This window comes from Fusarium venenatum (genome assembly GCF_020744135.1).
Source record: "Fusarium venenatum strain MPI-CAGE-CH-0201 chromosome Unknown EDB82scaffold_1, whole genome shotgun sequence".
Lineage (NCBI taxonomy): Eukaryota > Fungi > Ascomycota > Sordariomycetes > Hypocreales > Nectriaceae > Fusarium > Fusarium venenatum.
The window spans coordinates 4,977,901-4,992,858 of NW_027072129.1; the positions used below are offsets into that span (position 1 = coordinate 4,977,901).

Below are 14,958 nucleotides of genomic sequence, written 5' to 3' on the forward strand. Positions count from 1 at the left end.
CTACAGTATGTAATGTGCTAGTAAAAGGATAATACCAACTCCTGACTTTTTGGACTTGGTGTCTATAGTACACAGCAACCAATCTTGACTCCTTGATACGATAAATCAATTGGTCAATTTGTCGGTGTTTTTAACACTGGCGGGGGTGAACTTATAGCGGCACGCAACAAGGATTCTCCGATAACACAACTATGACAGACAGGGGGGATACATTATCCAAAGAATGGCTACTACCTAACGACCTGGTACCAAGCATCCGTACCTAGGTTGTCTAGCGTAATAAATACATGAGGCTGGATCTAACGAGGCGACAGACACATAAAAGGGTCTATACATCCCGCCAAAAACAAAAAAGCAAACATATTGTAACTCGGAAACGACTGAAGATTAGGAACAGAGACAAAAATCAAAGGTCTTCACATCCGTGCGGCCTATACATCATCAGCTTTCCTCACTCTTCTGCATCAGAACTCTCCGAGTCTTCCATCACGAAGCAAGCCGAGCTTGTGGCGTACTTCGGCACAGGATACTCTGGCATTGGAACAATAGGGTAATGTTGAGTCCTGATCCTGCGGTTCTCTCCATAGGCAGCTTCCCAAGGAGGAAGCAGACCATCAGGGATTGCCCAGCCGTACTTTTGGCTGCGAAGCCAGAGTCTTACCAGATGTCGCGATGATGTAGCGTTGTCCGTGTAGGCATCTCGGCGGTGAACGAGGGCAAGGTTGTTGAAGAACAAGAGATCACCTGTCTCCAGCTTCAGCTTCAGCTCGAATTGCGAAGCGGCGTCTGATACAGCTTGGAGGGCATATCGCTGAGCTTCTGAGAGATCAGGAATGTTCGTCCTCATCTTCGGGTGCGGGCCGAGGCGGTGCAGATCAAGGCTGACGAGAAGCTTGTTATCGTGGAATTCAAAAACGGGCGCGAGATAGAACGAGGCGTTACGGCCGGACCTGCCCGAGACATTTTGTTAACGCTGTCCCCAGCCCTACTGAAAAATGCGAGGGTATGTCTTACAGTTGAACAGGCCAGTTAGAGGCTCTCAGAGTATCAATAACCTCAGGCTTGTGGATAAACAGGTGATTAAACACAGTCCAAGCAGAACTAAGATAGGTGTTTCCTCCCTTATTGGCGCTGTCTCGGACTTGGAGGGATAAAATATCACATCCCATGTCAGTATGGAAAGGCTGCAGAACGAACAGTTAGGTGGAATCTTATTTCTTTGAGTTGGCTGTTGAGGCCTACCAAAAATTGATTGGTATGAATACCATGACGCGCGTGAGTGGGAGTAGCCCACTTCTTTGAGTCAGTTATATGGGCTACAATCGTTAGATGAAAATCTTAAAATTCGAATAATGGCAAGTAAAGTGAAAACGTACAAAGCATGTTCCCTTTTCGGTCCTGTAGGCCACGCTTGTCGCCAATATAGCTGGCTACACCCAGGAAGATAGTAACACTATCTTCATTAGTGTATTTCGCACCATCGATGCCACGAATAATAACGAAACCCTTGCCAAGATGAAGAGTTTCAGCACTGGCACGCAGGCGCCGAGATAAGTTAGGAAGGGGGAAGTTATCTGCTGAAACTTTATCACCATCAAGACCGAGGGCTAGCGTACCAAAAACCGTTAGCAAACTACTTAAACCTGAGTCAAATTAGTGGCTTAAGATGATTAGGACTGACCTTTGAAACTGGCAAGGGCGCTGTCAACCTCGCCAGCCTCCTCGTCACTAAGACGGAGAGTGTAGGTTTGGTCTCCGTCGAAGTCTTGACCAGACCAGAGAAGAGGACCACTAAGACGATTGTTTTTGGCGTCATCCTTGATAGGAGAAGCTCCAATAATATCAGAGTTTGCACCAACGACGCCATCGTCAGAGCGTTCCGTATCTTGAGGAGTAGTGCCCCTGAGAGATGCCATTTTGGAAAACGAACAACACTTTAAGAGTCAGGGGACAATAGGAAGAGTAGAAGTTATCGATAGAGTTTTATTGTGCTTTGGGAGATGGTTTGCATGTGAAGCTTCAATTCTAGAGAGAGTAACCCGAGCTATTTATGTTGATAACTCGTCTAACACCAGATATCCCACATTTCGAGGCATCCAACAACTGATCATCTCTCTTGCAGACTGAAAAGATGCAAATCAAACATCTCCACAGCCGCCGGTTGTCTGCCGGATGCCTCCCCGGCCTGAAATCAACGAGTTGTCATCGCATTGCATCTTGACATTGTCATCGTCCACTATGGGCTGCAGATCAGATGACCGGCCGGCCTTGTTATCGTACATATCGTCTTTGTTAGCTGCAGAATTCGTGGGGCGGATGCAAAGAATAGAAGGCCTCATTTTTCAAAGTTGACATGGTGCGCTGGTTTTGAAAAGGGGGTGTTGACACGCTGGGCTGAGATGGCACCTCTTCGAGGCCAAGCAAGCCCTGGCGGTTATCGAGAGTTCCAACTCTACAGAAACTAGAAGGTATTACAAAGGAAGCGGTACTATGGTTCTTCATATTGCTTTGGAATATATGAGAATTGCACCGAGAGTCATAAGGCAATACGTTCGTCTAATTGCCGTTTCACAGGGCCTTTGGTTAGACTGACCAGGTCTCTCGGTAGGGTGACCGGATAGAGCAATTGACAGATACAAGGCTGATCGATATCAAACTAAGGATCTTAGACCCGGTTCCGGCTGCACGACATTGTTGTCCGGTCTTAGCCAGCGCTAAAACAAGACATAAGGCGGGTACCTGGATTGTTCCGGTTCGAATATTAACAACTATTACACATACCGAGATACTGATCCACTACTTGTAGTCACACTATCTCTCTTATTGATCATAAAGGTTAAAGAGTGACATAAGCTAAGCTGTAATAGGATGGTTCTAGGAGAATCTTTCACATTATACCTGGTCAGTTGACAAGTACCTCTCGGTTCCTTCACACTTACACTTGTGCAGGGATATTGCCAATCTAGAGATTTAATAGCGACTGTTATGCAGCAATATCGAACGCGCTTAATTCATTCCAAGTATCGGGACGTCTTGAACCCCGATGTGGTGCACTATGTGTCTAAATAGGGGTATCAGTTCGTTGGACTTGCTTAAGCAAAACACTTTATCGTCTGTATAAACACCAGTATGTGCAGGGTAATTAAATTTCCAGATAGAAGTTCAAGGATGCCATTATAATACCTTTTACTAAAAGCGAAAGAAGTCCATTCCATTTTGAGTACGTACTGAGCGAGTTTACCTCCTCGTCTTCGACTCTCTTATCATATACCGACTGTGACTCTAAGCTGTTACCTTCTCATCACACTGCTTACACGTAAACATGTAAATCAGCACATGTCGTCGACAAACACCCGGATATAACATCCGAGCCAATGATAGTTGCAGCAACTCTTCCTCAACGACCCTTGATGAATTTCGAAGCCCTTGTCTTGAGGCCGGATCATTCACATATCTTGATCATTTCTACAAACTGCTCACTTCTAAATAACCATTTAGGCAAGCCCCGTGTCTGTGATGCGACACAAGACACGTAGCGAGTATCAGTGATAACCGGGTATCACACTGCGCACTCAGGGGTGACCCTGTCAGAGGAACATGTCTGATGGGGAACAGCGGCCCTCTCGCTCCTCTATAGCTATGGCGTGCATGATCACCATACTGGGGCTCTCCGGTTCCACTTCTGTTGAGGTGTGAGTTGGCTAACGAGTATCTTCAGGTCCTGCCCGAACTACACGATCGCAGCTAGCCTGAGGTGTCGTCAAGTTGCATTGTTGCAACATCGGCCTGAGCAGACACCTGAACCATGAGTTTTCATTGGCTAGGTTACAAATTTCCTCGAGCTGGCGTGCATCTATAGATGGCATCATGCGAGATTCTTCTGCCCCGGCTGGTCAGACAGTGTGACGCCCAACCTTGACATGAGAAAAGGCGTACATCGTGAGGGATACCTAACAGGTAACACACTTGACGTGTATAGCACATCACTAGCCTTCTTTTCACGTTACAACGGCAAGTTGGGGTCCTCTTGAAGCTCGTTTGTACGACTCGGGCATCACCAGGGTCGTCCCCTTGGCTGTTAGCCAAGCCGCAGTTCACCTTTTCCAGCTTCGTGACAACTTATTGCTCCAAAAGTTCTAGCCAACTGATTGCATAACATTCACCGAGATCCTTTGCTGCAGAAGCATGGTCCTTCCTAGTACCCGTTTCTTGAGTCAGTCCCTTAAGATACCCGATATTGCCAGGTTTACTACCGATTAGGTAGGCAATTAATTTTAAGGTGGCTTTCAGGCTTATCTTTAACCTAAAAAGGTATGCAACCTCTTTATATCTCCCTGAACGACAGTGAACTCTAACATAAATATGTGAAATTGTCCAGACTCTCCAAAGCTAGCGCCTTGCAACTGTGACGGTCTTAATAGAACCGCTAGTCCCAACGTTCTTGGCACGTCCCTCCACTGCGGCAAAGGCTCCGAGTCTCTAGTAAATGGGTCTTTAATTTCCCTTGGCGCCAGAATGTTGTCACTAGCCGGGATCATTCGTCTCGAGTAGTGATGAGGGCAAACGATTCGGGGGCCCGGAACAGAAGCACTTGCAGCAGGGAAGTTCTCCGGTTGCCCACACCGGGATATACCTTGGGGTGTGTTTTATTCGGCCGCGGATTTCGTCTGGAGTACTTGCGGGATACTTCAAGTGCTCTGCATTTGAGGCAGCTGGGATGGCATCAGACCGAGGTAAGCCATGGTCTCGATGGAGGCTATACTCGTCCACAACATAGAAGCAGGATAGACCAAGGAGAAGCACATGATGATACCACGTCACGAACAGGGCTCCCAATTGAGACATACCTGCGTTGTTTGTCTTTGATATGTGGGATGTGTTGGCTCTAGAAGAAAGAGATCAACCTGATACCCATCCACCGTAAAGACCGCCCAACCAGCCCAAGCCCCACGCCTTGTTCTAAGCCATGATCATCTGCACAACTCTGACGCCAAATTCCACTTTCCAACGTGGAGTGTTTGTTGCAGCCCTGTTCGTGCAGTATATGTAAGTAGAGACTGACAGGGACCAGCCTACACAAACCAACAAGATACATAAGATTGATGAGCTGGCTACACATCCAATTCATCAGCACTTGCCGTATCTCTGTGTCATTGACGAAAAGAAAGTGCAGAGTTGTGGACCTAACTCGCTGAGTGTGGTTGCTGTCCTATCCTACCTACAACTAACTCAAACTATTACGTCGCACACGCGATCCTCATCCTAGAAAACAAGCCATTATGCAACCATCAAAGGTTGGACGTACCAATCTCTGATACCCATTAAGCAATCATTATCCAATACACCTGCTCATCCTGAACAAACTTGTTACCTCGTTTTCGATCATCAAGCCAATAAACCCATTATGCCAAAGATAGCCCCTATCCCCATCGCCGCCGTCACATGAGCGGCTCCCGCAGTCTGAACGGACGTTGGACCATCCGTCTCGGTCTCCGATCCAGATACAGTAGTCTTTTCTACGAGTGTCATTGAGGTGGTGGGAGATGAAACCTCGCTTCCTGGGACCCAAGTCTCCGACGGGGCTGGTACTACTGAACCCCCAGCAGACGACACATACTCCTCGACAGTCATGAGAGTTGACACAAACGTCGAAGATATCGTCTCGACGCTTGCAGACTCAGACTCAGCTGTGACTGAGCATGCTGCACAACATTTGCCTGTCGCCTCAGAACAACCTGCACCCGAACTCACTGCCTCGACCGTAGTCAACTCCGTCCTCGTACCTTCGACCACGACTTCTCCCGTCGACGTAGAATATGCCTCCACAAGAACTGTCTCTATGGTGGTCGATATAGTACGGAGCAGCGTCGCCGTTGACGGGGTCTTGGACTCCCATGTCTCGGTGATTGTCTTTGTCATCGTCACCGTGATGTCTGTTGTACAAGGCCCCGAGATGGGGACTTCCTCAGTCACCGGCTCTGTCAATGTCTCAGTGGTAGACGATGTCTCGATAGATACAAAGGACCATGGGAGAGTCAACTTCGTCTTGCTTGGCAGGACGAATGTGCCTGTCACCTCTGGTACATGAGTTACCGTCGGTTCCTCTGCCTCGGCTGAACTCAAAGGGGGAAGACCAAGTTCGCTCGAAGCCAGCTCACTCGAGGCCGAGGAACCAGGCTGTTCCCATGTCCAGGGAGACATATGCGTGGAAGTAGTCGAACATGATGTCGAGGTTGACAGGTATGGAGAAGTCCACGTCTCTACCGAAGGGATAGGAGTATTCCATATCGTGATGCACGATGTCATTATCGGCGATGGAGTAGCTGCGGCAGCTTTAGACTCGCCACTCCTCCTGTTCATCATTAGCATGTACCTAGCTCAAGAAGGGGCCACTTACCAAGGGACAGTGACAAGTGTTTGACATGGCGGCGCGCAGATGATCGTCTCCGAAGCCTTCCCATATGTGGTGCTGTACTCTCGAGTAAACTCATCTGTGATGACCGTGAGTTTCTCCGTAATCGTAATGACACTAGGATCCCACTCGGTGACAGAAGATACGTCCTCACCATCAGTAACAGAGCAGAAGAGACAGTCCACAGTCAAGACAGTCGTCGGCTCGGGAGCAACAGAGGTTGGAAGAGGAGGAAGAACCTCGACAGAGAGGACAGGCTGTCTAGAATGAGGAAAGGGTATCTGAGTCACCGTGGTGGAAACCAACGAGGTCAAGAGGACAAAAAGAAGGCTAAAGGCGCCCATGGTGCAGGTAGAAGCAAAAGCCACTACTGTAAAAAGCTAAAGAGTGTATCAGCGTTCGGTTATTCAGTTTGTATCAAAGAGATATAAAACAGAACAAACAACCCCTGAGCAAACGACAGAACTTCTTCCTTAAGTACAGATATTAAGGCCTCATTACACAGCGTTTCTTAGACGGCCGCTGGCTCGGGGATGACTGAAAGGATTTGAGTTTCTTATCACGTTGGGCATGAGCCATGTTTACCTGTCCTGTTCTTTCTTTCTTTCTTTTCGTTTCGCGGAAACATATCACGGCATATTCTGTCAAATATGTAGTGATATGAGTCTACTCCAATCAAAGGCTCTGTTCTTTAATTACCGTGGAACCATTGGGTTGTACGGATAGGGGTAACGGCGTCTGGTGCAACTACTTGGTGCGACTAGTTCAAACGAATAGGTTTAGGCTATCGTTCTTTCAGCCGGCATTTGCAACGCGAACCAATTCCTGACCGACGGCAATGTAAAAGTTCAATTTCGCTGTAGGTCAAGGTTTCCCTGGGGCGAAGAAGAGGTTTGGAAGTGCAACATTGATGTCGGTTGAAGTTGCCCAAAGGCTGATGAGTCTGTCTACACCGCTCTTCGGTTCTATGAGAAAGATTTTCAGAGAAGTACGAGCTTCTTTTGTTTCTAATTCAAGCTTCTGAACTAGCAATTGATAGGGGAGACACAAATGTTGGCGGGTGGTGGAAGAAAGGACATATCGATGTTTGGGGTGAACCATTCATTTTGGCGACGAACAACGGTGCAGCTGTAGGATTCCTGAGATGATCTCATTCCGCCTAATTCTAGAGTCCCGTTCTTGGTTCATGTAAAAGTTTACAGGATTAATCCAAGCGAGCCGAGTCGATCTCAGACCCTCTCGCCTCTGCCTTAACCAGCACAGCCTAAACAAATCTCAACTCGGAGATACTTGAGCGATGCATGTTTATATCTTCTAATGGTTATTCCATTACCATTAACTGTTCGAAACGATCATATAATCTCTCCTAAATAGCCCACTCAAAGTCTCGTTCATGTCGCAAGAGCGTTACTCGCACCCGTCGGGAAGACCTCCGAAATCTGATATTCCCGTCCGAAACAGTTGCCGGATCTCATGTCTGACCTGTCAGTTAGACTGATAGTGGCTAAGACAACTAGATGAGGACATGTCGGACCTCTATCTATTGTTCTTAGATATTGGATGTTGAAAAGGGGATTAACCTTGCTTTGTCCTCAGAGCTGGATCGGCTACTGTGAGCAGATCCAGATTGAACATTATGAAAGAGCTACTCCTGAAGTTTTTACTCACGCTTGATCCATCTTCTTGTCCCTACCATTACCCCACGATGTCTTACCCGCATGGCTCAGGGGGGGGGATCGCAATGAGCCCTCCGTACATTGTGTGATAACAAGACTCGAATCTTTCGTTACGTGACAATAGCTTCTGTGGTCACTTAGGTGAGATGTCATTCGCAACATCCATCCCGGTTTTTGTATTCACACAGATGGGTTTTATCAAGACAGGAATACCATCAGATACTGCCCGAGAGTGATCTTGTGAAGAATCGTACAGGGAACTATTGCGTATCTTGTGATTGAGATGATGAGTTGACCGTGTTCGTGTTTTGCCTCCTGCGCATGATGTATTATTGATGCTTCTGCTTGTATAATATGTTACTTATCTAACTAATCACATACTGGACTCTTCAGCTAACCCGTCAAATGTTCCCCCTATAATATCTCCTACTCGCCAAGTGTAATATGATACCACTTAAGCATGGCTTAGGGCATGCCGCATACATGTCTTTCATGCCACGGAGAGCACGGTTCAAATTGAGATCTTGTTAGTTTAGACATCTGTGTCAATTCTGATGCCATTGTGCCATAAATCAACCCTTGGAACGTACTGGCTTGATCGATCCTTCACCCATTTGGCAGTAACAAGTCAACTGGTAAGTGGCTGGAACATACAGCAAGCCAGAAGCTCAACGTTATGCAATAACTAATGCAGCCACTAAAGTTGGCGCAGAGGCTGGCACTGGCATTACCCTGCAGGTGTAGGTTCTGGCCTCGTGGTTCAGAGAGTCAGGCTGGTATGTAGACATTGAGACCTATCACTGCATCTTAACTCAGAGGCTGGCTGATTCACCAAGAACATGTCGGAAACAAAGGCGAAGTTATGCCTTTTGGCTCAACCTTCCGCTGAAATCCGTTTCGTCAACAGTAAACCTACGCTCATCCAGCCCACCGGCGTCTGGAAGGATGGCTGCTCCAAGCACCAGAAGCCATGGCCAAAGTCTAACAGGCAGCGAGTTGAGATCGAGGTACCTCAATGAAATACCAAGCTATGATATCATTGTTCTTATCTGACACCTCTCGGTAATAACCGACGCCACAGCATGTCAACGGGGCAAGTTGTCAAGAATCCCGGGGGCTGGACGGGCACTTGTGGGGCCGTTGATGTCGATCCCGGCGCCGTCCACCGGTAAGTGGCTAGAAATGGCAGTTCTGAAAGTGCAGTAGACAGTAAAATTCGGTTGCGGTAGGCTCTTCTCTGCATAGTGACATGGCACGAGCGGAAGCCGTACTCGTAGGGTCCATCGTTCGGGACTCCAGAAGCATATCAGCACATTATGCGTTATCTCACGAGTTTACTCTGGAGAATACTCCACTTGCTCCAATAGCCTGTTTCTAATGGATCCCCCTAAATCTTTGGGGAGAGAAAAAATTGCACCTCTTGGCGAGGTCCGACACAGCCTGTGCGTTCAGAAATAAGATTATCATGTCATGGTGATTCTAGACTAACAGGTATGGAGAAAAAGAGAGTAGAGTCGCTAGTTGATCTCGGGTTTTCGGGTTTAGGCTGTTGAATCCACTGATCTGCGGCAGTGGTCTAGTTTTGATTCATGGAGCTTTATTGACATATTGGGCCCAGACACGAGAGTGAAGGATCGTATTAGCAGGCCCTGTAGATATAATGATGGGATGTTGGACTTGAGGCATGCGGTATTGTTCAGCCAAGTATTAAGCATTGTTGAGTTCTTCTTGATCGTGACGAAGAACTCACTGGCGTGAATCAACCCAAGGAACAGTGCTGGTGAAAACCTGGCCAGAGGTCTAGGGTAGCCAGATAGCTGGGTTGGCTGACTAAGATTCATGCTCGTGAGAACTGGATGTGATCTGACATGTACCTATGCATGTACTCTGTATGCGACGTTGCATTTTGGTGGACCATTCCATTGGCATATGACAGATTTTCATTGCTTTCAGGGTTCACCTGAAATTTTATGTTACTCCTAGACTTTGAATATGATCTGATCTCACCTTACAGCCAGTACTTGTCCAACCTACTACAAGCGTGGTTGCTGTGTCACCAGTCACCGCTCTCCCTTCTCAAGACAATCTTCAGCCTTGCCAGCAAGCTGAGCTGGCGCCCTTTCGGACCGACCGCAAAGAGACGTTGCTTCTTCGGGTCTAGTCTGGGGTTTAGCACAAATACTGGAAACTGTGTTTCTCCAGGTTCAGCCAAGGGCATTTCCCCCTTGCTGCTGGGGTTTGTGGGTGATGGGTTGTGTTAAGATTATAGCAATCAATTCCAACATCGAAAGCTGGAAAATATCGTCAGGCCCTGATCGACAAAAGACGCATCTACCAGCAGAGGCACGACTCATGCGCAAGACGTAACAAAACCCACTGAAAAGCACACGACGAGTGTTCCAAGTTCCTTCGAGAAAGACGCTAGCCACGGCCAGTCCGGCAACTACTGCACGATGAGGCCACGAACGAACACGCACAAGTATACAGTGTTGGTGACGGGCAAACCTAATTGGCTCATATCTCACACTGTGATAGCCCACCAGGTTATGGGAGGAACTTGCTCGCTCGCACACCGTCCAGTCAACAACATCAGCATCTTTTGGTGTTTGTAACCATATCGTGAAAAGACGGGAACACGTCTGGGAATAACAAACCCAATTATATTGAACTCAATCATTCTAAACTCAATCGCTAAATACCTTCAATCACGTCAATTCATATTTCCCTATCAGCTGAGTTGGACAATCTCGGTACCAGTGACCTACCCCTTGCAACATATTACAATGCACAGAAGCTTGGATGATCCGACGCTATTACGGTGAGCCTTTTTCAACCATCGAATTTGTGTGTCACAAAGGGGTCGGTTAAACATGCTCAAACTCTTCATGCGTAGCCACGCTATTGTGATTAGGCTTATTCACGATATTTAACCTATAAGCATGGACAGGAACAAACGCCTCAGGGTCATATCAAGCTTTATGATATGGAAGGCGGCTTAATCGTATCACCTCCCCTCTTTGCGGGGAAGGGACTGGGAACTTCCATCAGATCCACGTTGTTTCCCTTTTCAACATCGGAAGAAGCTCTGGTGTCGCTGTGCATAGCAACGCGTACGTAACCTTATTACCCCAGAACTAAGATTGATACGTGATACAGCCGCGCAAAAACGCACGGATGGTCCTGTTTCAAGCGAGATGACAGCTGCACTGCGACTTCCGCATCAGATCTATCTATATACGTACAGTTGTACCTAGGATGGGTAGTACTCTGTACTGTCAAAGAGCATCATTGGTTGCCTAGGTATCCTGATGTTAGTCGTAATTGTGCTCTAGTATAAGTGAACATAAGCGTCGTGTTATGACTTTACGAGCTACAAGGAGGCTGAACAGACGTAATGGGAGGCTGTGTTGCTTGAACACTAAGTTGATGGTCCATCAAGGGTAGAGATCCTCAAGATGGAGATATAGTAGAGGATGTAATTAGACCTGAGAGTCGACCAATTTTTGGATGACACATAACTCTCATTCCATAGTAATGGCGTTATAGCAGTCAATTGCAGTACAAGTGCTAGATAATGGATCGACACAATAGCCAGATACTAACCTACCTGTTATTGTACAGAACCAGGGGCTGACATAACGGAACCTATCCAAGTTCTATAACGTCTAGTTTGTATTCTACCATGAAACAGCTGTATACTTGCAGTTACGCGTCATGATATCTTACCGTTACTGTCTACCGTCCAAACATACATTCATCTTACTTTCCTAGGGGCCGAACCGTCGTATCGTCATCTGTACAGCCACCTAATGAATGACACCGAGATTGATGAAACGACAATATTCAAAGTACGCATATAGATTGACTCTTTACCTGTTCATCCGTCCGCGCGTATATTGTAGGGCTGAGTATCTGTTGTCTCTATCGTTTTGTAGATGATCTACTTATACGCGTATATGGAAGCCCCACAGATTACTGATGGACTATGAATGGTCCAAAAAGAGTGGGCTCACTCACGTATAGGTATCCGCGTAAAGAAGACAGACATTTTTTTATAGACATTTGTAGAGAAAGACGACAGTTGGGGAGGAGGAGTTTATATGAAAAGTCGAGTATATAGTTGAGCGTAATACCAAGACAATTCAAGATTATTTCACCCCACTCAGCTTTTATTTCTCTCTGCATCATAGCGACATTAAAACACCAATATTAAACCCCACCACTATCACCAAGAGCCTCACGACAACTCACTCACAATGGCGGGCTCAGATGCACCACAGGCTTATGTCTTTTACAATTACAACCCGAGCATGGTGGCGGCTGTCATATTTATCGTTGTGTTTGGCATCTCTTCATTATTACACACGTATCAACTTGCGCGCGCTCGAACATGGTACTTTATTCCATTCTTGATTGGATGTCTCTGTACGTCCCCCCAAAACCAACCATTGGTGTCTATTCATCCCTTACTTACTTATAATTTAGTCGAATGTGTTGGCTACATTGGTCGTGCTCTCTCAGCAAATGAAGCACCCGACTTTAGCAAAAACCCCTACATCATCCAGTCTATATTGTTGTTACTTGGACCAGCACTGCTCGCCGCATCCATTTACATGGTCCTCGGTCGTCTCATCAGGCTCTTGGATGCGGGTCAACTCTCCGTTATTAGCCCCAAGTGGCTTACCAAAGTGTTTGTCACTGGCGATGTTTTGTCTTTTCTCGCGCAGAGTGCCGGTATGTGTCTTTTAAGTAACTCACTCAAATGATCTTGCTGACTGACTCTTATAGGTGGTGGTATGTTGGCGACAGCCAAGGACAAAGATGCTGTCAAGAAAGGCGAAAACATCATCGTCGGTGGTCTCATCATCCAGATCCTCTTTTTCGGCTTCTTCATGGTTGTCACTCTCATCTTCCATGTCCGCATCAACCGCAACCCCACACAAAAGTCTCTAGAGATTGTCACTCCTTGGAAGAAGCTCCTATTCGTCCTGTACGCGGCCAGTCTGTCCATCCTCGTGCGATCAGTATTTCGTGTCGCCGAGTACGTCATGGGCAAAGACAGCGCACTCCAGTCGCAGGAATTCTGGATCTACATTTTCGATGCTCTACTTATGAGTTTGGTCGTTGTCTCGCTCAACTGGTTCCACCCTAGTCGCGTGATCAATGGTGCGTTAGACGGGAAGCGGATTGCGAGTCAGGATGAGTATATGCTGGAGGGTCAAGGGTATGAGGGACACCGCCAACGATACTCTCTGTCGCCTGCCCGTCCCAAGAATTGAGGAGGATTAATAGGTCTGTCTGGTGGAGAATATGTTTGAGGACAAGTATGGGCTTTAGTTGTAGACATAGTATTGGTTGAATAAAACTTCCTTTTGTTGTATAGAAGTGGGATGTCACTCAATATTCATGGGTCTAGCCTGTAAAGCTCATACGAGACAGCCTCAACCTTGTTACTGTTACATGAGGCTCAAAGTGGCTCTCATTGCTTCAGGTCTTGGAAGTAAATTATGGAGATTAAGAGGCAGATGAATGAGTGGATGTTTGTTAGTGAGACATTGAGATTGAAGTTCCGATGATGCGGAATTGTGTCGATTCGAAACCAAGGCGACCAAAAAGCAAAAAAAGTTGGTTCGGGGATTGTCTTTTTTCGGTAGCATTGGCGGGAACCTGGAACTAAGACGGGAATGGACGGTTCAGAACAACGGCTCTTATGCCCCGAAATAGTGACAATTGGCGATTGACAATTCAAGTCATATCATTTCAGTTCGTATCGTTTCGGCCTGAAGTGTTTGAGAAACGTCAATGTACCGTGACGGAGCGGAACAGAAGAAGCAAACATGAGATCTTTTGACGCATCATCTTGAGGTAAGGCAAGTAACGTCAAGAGAGAGATAACGCGTGTCGGACCGACGTACAAGCAAAAGACTTGCGACTTGCGTGAATTTTAGGTGTAGAAGCATGTACACGATCGTCGATGTAGATTGATTCTGTTAGGCTTCACCTCTATTCCATCACCAGTACGTACAGGCAACCCGAGGTTTGTTTGTTGCCGGAGACTGGAGGCTGGCTGTGCTTAAGTTGCACTGTTTTGAACTGTGAGAGCTGAGGGATTAGAATGGTCAAAGCGGAGAGCAGTCACTGAAAGTCGACGTGGCACAGTGTAAGGTAGCTTTTAGAGGCTTAGCACTCTAGCCTGGCACTGGTAGGTTGGTGAGCGCCATCTGGAATCAATTTGTCAAGGTATCGTTGCGTTCGCTTCCATCTTCAATTCGATGATTGCCATCATCAACTTGATTTGATTGTTTGGAAATTGACGAGGATAAAAAGCAACTGAATCTCCCTCTGTTTACGAGTAGTACTCTGTACCAACCTCTCATCCCCCCCCCCCCCCCCCCCCCTTGTTCTATGATATTCCTCGTCCATGATTTTCAAGCACTGTGGTGGCTGCTAATTTCTTCCTCTACACCTTTCCTCTTTCAGCTCCTTCGCCCGTTCGGAAGTACGGTTGGCTGCGCGTTCCTTGGTCTTTGGAAGACGTGTGGTACGAGTAAAAACTGGCTTAAAAAGTCTCTCTCCACTTTGTTTCTTTGCCAAGGTACTTGCTACCCGCGATCCTCTTGTCCCACCCTGGAACTGCGGACTACAGACCGCGCATCCACTGTCCAGGCACTGACTGGCTTCAGGGTATCAGAAAAATTGACCGCTGGAAGCATAGAAGACGAAATTAGTAGGTCAGCTTATGCTTCTTAGATCAGGGTGTTTGTACTAGTTATTTTTGTATCATAAGACTTAGGAGGCCAACTTTTCTGCTACCCACTAGACTGGCTGGTACAGTACAGCAAAACTGTACTGTACCTCACTTGCTTGCAG

General features: G+C 47.0%; 4 protein-coding genes across 4 annotated transcripts; 2 read left to right on the forward strand and 2 right to left on the reverse strand.

Moving 5' to 3' along the window:
- Nucleotides 1–120: 120 nt before the first annotated feature.
- On the reverse strand, nucleotides 121–2,012 carry EDB82DRAFT_486768 (uncharacterized protein). The gene is made up of 5 exons (XM_025730564.2): nucleotides 1,682–2,012; nucleotides 1,377–1,607; nucleotides 1,243–1,316; nucleotides 1,015–1,184; nucleotides 121–950 (listed from the first exon to the last, which is right to left on the reverse strand). Exons 1-5 carry the CDS (start codon nucleotides 1,914–1,916, stop codon nucleotides 452–454), a joined length of 1,209 nt encoding a protein of 402 aa, XP_025589677.1. The 5' UTR covers nucleotides 1,917–2,012; the 3' UTR covers nucleotides 121–451.
- Nucleotides 2,013–5,325: 3,313 nt separating this feature from the next.
- EDB82DRAFT_48274 (uncharacterized protein) lies at nucleotides 5,326–6,523 on the reverse strand. Its single transcript, XM_065608201.1, has one exon. It carries the CDS (start codon nucleotides 6,367–6,369, stop codon nucleotides 5,386–5,388), a length of 984 nt encoding a protein of 327 aa, XP_065465588.1. The 5' UTR covers nucleotides 6,370–6,523; the 3' UTR covers nucleotides 5,326–5,385.
- Nucleotides 6,524–12,344: 5,821 nt separating this feature from the next.
- On the forward strand, nucleotides 12,345–13,367 carry EDB82DRAFT_471187 (RTA1 like protein-domain-containing protein; the record flags this gene model as incomplete). Its single annotated transcript, XM_025730560.1, has 3 exons — nucleotides 12,345–12,513; nucleotides 12,574–12,822; nucleotides 12,877–13,367. The coding sequence occupies 3 exons, from the start codon at nucleotides 12,345–12,347 to the stop codon at nucleotides 13,365–13,367; spliced, it is 909 nt and encodes a 302-aa protein (XP_025589673.1).
- A 1,098-nt stretch (nucleotides 13,368–14,465) lies between these two features.
- EDB82DRAFT_486787 (uncharacterized protein) lies at nucleotides 14,466–14,859 on the forward strand. Its single transcript, XM_065608290.1, has one exon. The coding sequence runs from the start codon at nucleotides 14,494–14,496 to the stop codon at nucleotides 14,836–14,838; it is 345 nt and encodes a 114-aa protein (XP_065465589.1). The 5' UTR covers nucleotides 14,466–14,493; the 3' UTR covers nucleotides 14,839–14,859.
- The last annotated feature ends 99 nt before the right edge of the window (nucleotides 14,860–14,958 follow it).